We start from the raw sequence: 4,560 nt of genomic DNA, 5'->3' as shown, positions 1-4,560 counted from the left end.
AATTTTCTCAGAAAACATGCAAAACCACACACACACATGGAAACAGGGATGGGTGAACAGATGGAAACCTGCTTGCAAACAGGAAAAACTTAAGAAAATAAGGTCCCGATGTGGGAGCACGAGGGGCCCGTACAGACCCCGCTGCCGGGGTACGCTAAGAGCCCGGGGCACTGCGGCTGCGCCCTGCGCGCCGGGAAGGGCTGCGGACACCTCCACGAACAGCCCAGAGTCCCGGCCCCTCACGGCTACGCCTGGTCCCGCTACAGCCACAAGCCCTCCATCCCCCAGGGAGCCGGGGCAAAGGCCGGACATGGCGGCGGGTATCAACGGCCGCCAACGGTCGCCAACGGCCGCTACCTCGGCGCGCGCGGGAAGGCGGGAGGGGCCGGCGCGGGCAGGATTTGAGCGGGCCGAGCCGGGCGCTGATTGGCCCAGCGGCGGCGCGGGGGAGGGGGGAGGGAGAGGAGCYGTTTGCCGCCGTGAGGCGCCCCGCGGCGGCCGGCAGGGGGCGCCGCCGCACAGCGCACCGCGCCGCGGTGCATCAACACAGACACGTATAAAAATTATATATACGTGTGTTTACATCCGAGTCATATAAAGTTACTGCGGCTGCCGCTGTTGCGACACCACACAGCATTCTTATTTTGTATTAAAAAAATCACAAAACATTCATGTTGTATCTGCTATATGGTAATGATTTTTATAGCGTTGTGGCTACAACGCCRGTGGGATTGGGGCGGTTTAAGCGAACCGTGCATCCAGCGGCGGGATGAACTGCGYCTGCAGGAAGGGGGGACCCGTCTTCCCCAGGGAAGTGACTCCACACAAGCCATTGGAACCACCAAGCAAGCCAAGCAGCTCCAACTGCCCCTGAGCCCATCTGGCAAAGCGGGAATCTAAACGTGGGGTGAACGCACACATGCCTAGCGTAGTGCTCAGCCCCAAACACCCTCAGCATGGGAGCCAACAGCTTCACTCACATCTAGGGTTTTTGGAAACGTTTAAGCCATTTCCCAAGGAAATGGCCTCAGTGCGTGAAAGAGACCATCTCTTTCCTCCCTCCCGGCCAAGCTTCCCAACCTGCTGGCCAGTGTAGAACCCTTCCAAGACCTAAATTAAACAAAAGGAAGACGAGTGGGCAGATGAGATTCTTGAATTCTCAAGAGGAAGGAAGCTCAAGCTTTGGCAACGTTTTTAGGTCTTGGAGAATGTGGTTGGAATTTCAATCTTCGCGTAAACCCAGCTTTCCTCGTTTCTCTCACTTAATTAGAATTCAAGTTCTCCGCTGTGTTTGGAGCAAGGATGGCAACCCCAGTCTCATGTGTGAATGAAGCTGTGATCTTCCACTTACTGCAGGGCTTCACCTCTTGTAAGAGTTTAAGTATTAATCATAGTTTCTGTAGTCCCTAGGCCAAGGGAAAACAACAACAGCTAAAACCCACAACACTCCCCTAAGTGCCCTACATAGCAGCAAAGAAAACAGTCATTTTATTACTTAACACAAGAAAYTAGCTCACTTTCATATTCCTTCAATGATTCAATCTATGGAAACCTAAACTAAGAGAACTAGAGTTCCACACCTTAAACTGTGATCTGCATGCAAGTCCAAGTAACTTGCCAAATTCAATATGCTCACTGCAAAAGTCGTTTTGGAACTAATACTGCAAATGTAGCTCTTTAACTAACATGCTGAGGATCTGCCAACTGAGGTAGACTAAAAAAATAGGCACAAAAACAAAAAAAAAAAAAAAAAGGAAGCTACATGTTAGTTCAGCCTAGCAGMGAAAAAACACTGAAGAATTTAAAACGTTGTAGGATATCTAGGCATCAGTTTTGATGCTATTGCTTGTCTAGATATAGACTAAAGTTTCAACCAAAGTTCAATCCTATTGGGCAACATTATTTTTAATGATTTAAGTTTTGCTTTTGTTTATGTATCCATGTCTGTGCAATCATGAATCTCTAGTGAAACTATGTTGCCCAGGATTCATCTTCCTCGTGTTCAGAATTGATGTATTCTTCTTTAAGACATAGTCCTCTCATGCATTTTCATTATGAGCTCAGTTGTACTTCATGGGAATCACAAGCATAAATATAAAAACACAGTGAAAAAAATTTGCAAATCAACTTTATTAAAAGTGGATGACCATCACTTAGGCATCAGCAATAGTGACTTCAACTTCTACACCTGGTTCAATGCTGATGGAAGTGATCTGCTTGACAATCTCGGAAGGGCTGTGCAGGTCAATGAGTCGCTTATGGATGCGCATTTGGAAACGATCCCAGGTCTTAGAGCCCTCACCACAAGGTGTCTTCCTGGTAGTAATTCGCAGAGTCTGAAACAAAACCATAAACATGCAATATTAAGCTCATGTACACAGAAGGCTGTCTAGATAAGTCCATTTAAAAGTAATACATATTATCTATAAAATCATCAGTATAAAATCATCAGTAACATCAATCATTAAAGAGATATTCCACTGGTGTTGATTCTTAATGCTTATTCTCTACACCCATTAAAAAAATTAAAAGCTTAAAGACAAAAAAAAATCTATTTTCAACATTTCTTGCAATCACTTCATTCTCAAGTGAGAAATTTATTAGTTCATGATCCAGATAAAATACATCACCCTCCCTAGTTTAGTAAAACTTATTTCCGTCTCAACTATTTTTTTTATATGTTCCAAGTGTTCATATACAGAAAAACAACACGCTTTTCCCATTTCTAAGTACCTTGGTGGGCATGCGAACCGGTCCTTTCACCTTTAGGTTTTTTTCCTTCGCACCTCTGATCAAGTCGGCACAGACTAAAAATTATAAAAAAGAGATTCAGGGTCATGGTTTTGTTTTGTTCTAAGCAAAGAAGATTTCAAACGAGGTGTTGGCTCAGAATAGCGTATAAAATGATCACAGTAACTCATGTTTAAATGTCATCCTCATTGCCAACTATGAATCAGTGGAAGTGTCACCTCATGGTTTACAAATCCATGTTACAACAATAGGCAAAAGCCACTACTACAAGGTTAAGTCATATCTGAACTGTATCAGATGGAAGAKCCTGCATCAAACAGTAGTTCTGTAACATTCACAATATATGTTTAAAACACCGGCGTGSTTAGTTCGAAAGCAAGTTTAAATATGAGGTTAAAGAATGCTACAATAATAAACTAAACTCTTCATACCAGCATGTTGAAGTTAAGAGATCAGATCTTTCTGATTTTGTACTTCAAAACAATAACATTTAACCCCCCTGCAAGAACTAAAGGGCACAAGGTGCATTATCTACAGTTAGCAATTCTAGTTTCCAGCACAATGAAAGACCTCAAATGCCAGTTTCTATTCAAAATAAACCCAGAACCTACTGATCAGCATATGACACCCTTTAAATTGGCTTTGCTGCCTGACTGCAATGCAAACAGGCAAATGCCAGTCAATACTCATCTCATACATTACATTTGACATTTGAAAAGCTACAACCTCTAAAAACAACAAAACAAAACAAGCATCACTCACCCTTTTCAAGGGATTTTACATTGCGACTTGTCAAAGTAATCCTAATCCGATGAATTGCGACTTCTTGTTCCACAGGTGCTTTGCCGGTATCTTTAAATGCCTAAAATATTGAAGTTATTAATATCAAAACATATTGACATTATTAATATCAACCACCATGGCCAACTGCTTGCACTACATGCAACCTTTTAAAACGCAGGCCTGGGGCAATAAATGTAGAAATAAGAAATCTGACACTCTAAACTCTTATCTTACTAGATATATCAGAGGGCTGTGGTAGGAGGGCCCAAATGGTGGGAAGAGGCTGGAAAGGCAAAATCCTGAGCCTAACTACCCCAGTACAAACGCTGTGGAGGTAAATGCCCTTCAGCTCGGAGCGCATCCATCCATCCCTCCATGTTCCAGCACATGGAACAACCCAGGAAGCAGGAGAAACAGGAGAAAAGGAGGCCGCAACAACCTCCAAGCGCTCGCAAGTAACCGGGTGTTAACACACGCTGGCACTGATATACGTTTATATGTATTTAAATGTATGGATTTTCGGCGGCCCCGCCGCTCCGGAGGCTGCGGCAGCTCCTCGTATGAGAGGCCGCCCCAGGGAGCGAACGGGCCACGGGCGGCGGCGCCCGCAGCGGGGCCCGCGGGCCCGGCCGGGGCCTCGAGGCGCCGCCGCCCGCGGCCTCCCGTCCCCCCTTTCCCTTCCCCTCACCATGGCGGGCGCGGGCCCTTCCTGACCGACTTATTCCCGGGCGGCCCAGCGAACAGCGGTGAGTCAGGAGGCGGCGGCGGCGGCGCGGGCAGAGGGAAGGCGCCGCTTCCGCGCGCCGCTTATATAGCGCGAGGCGGGGCGGGCGGCGGCGCCGCCTCCATCCGGGTGCCCGGGACGCTCCGCCGGACACGGAAACTCCGTGAGGTGGGAGGAGGCGGAGGCGAGAGGGGCCTGGGCAGTGCCGGCGGCCGTTGGCGGCCGTTGGCGGCCGTTGGCGGCCGTTGGCGGCCGTTGGCGGCCGTTGGCGGCCGTTGGCGGCCGTTGGCGGCCGTTGGCGG

General features: G+C 47.7%; 1 protein-coding gene and 1 non-coding gene across 3 annotated transcripts in view; both read right to left on the bottom strand.

Annotated features, from left to right (window-relative positions):
* Window positions 1–2,110: 2,110 nt before the first annotated feature.
* LOC112956574 (40S ribosomal protein S20) overlaps window positions 2,111–4,560 on the bottom strand; it is an 18,012-nt gene continuing 15,562 nt past the window's right edge. The window contains exons 1-4 of one of the 2 annotated variants that reach the window (XM_026050080.1): window positions 4,223–4,306; window positions 3,514–3,613; window positions 2,734–2,807; window positions 2,111–2,336 (exon numbers count right to left, since the gene is read on the bottom strand). In XM_026050080.1, the coding sequence (XP_025905865.1) occupies window positions 2,154–2,336; window positions 2,734–2,807; window positions 3,514–3,613; window positions 4,223–4,225 (360 nt within the window). In that variant the 5' untranslated portion in view covers window positions 4,226–4,306 and the 3' untranslated portion in view covers window positions 2,111–2,153. Of the gene's footprint in view, window positions 2,337–2,733; window positions 2,808–3,513; window positions 3,614–4,222; window positions 4,307–4,560 lie in introns of those variants that run through there. The other variant, XM_026050081.1, reaches the window with a different exon arrangement.
* Window positions 2,880–2,945, bottom strand: LOC112956611. The gene has a single exon (XR_003251075.1). It is a non-coding gene; the product is annotated as a small nucleolar RNA U54 (small nucleolar RNA).

This window comes from Nothoprocta perdicaria, unplaced genomic scaffold (genome assembly GCF_003342845.1).
Source record: "Nothoprocta perdicaria isolate Ctin4 unplaced genomic scaffold, notPer1 scaffold_65, whole genome shotgun sequence".
Taxonomy (NCBI): Eukaryota; Metazoa; Chordata; class Aves; order Tinamiformes; family Tinamidae; genus Nothoprocta; species Nothoprocta perdicaria.
Note: the sequence above shows the minus strand (reverse complement) of the source record. Positions and strands in the feature narration are given on the sequence as shown.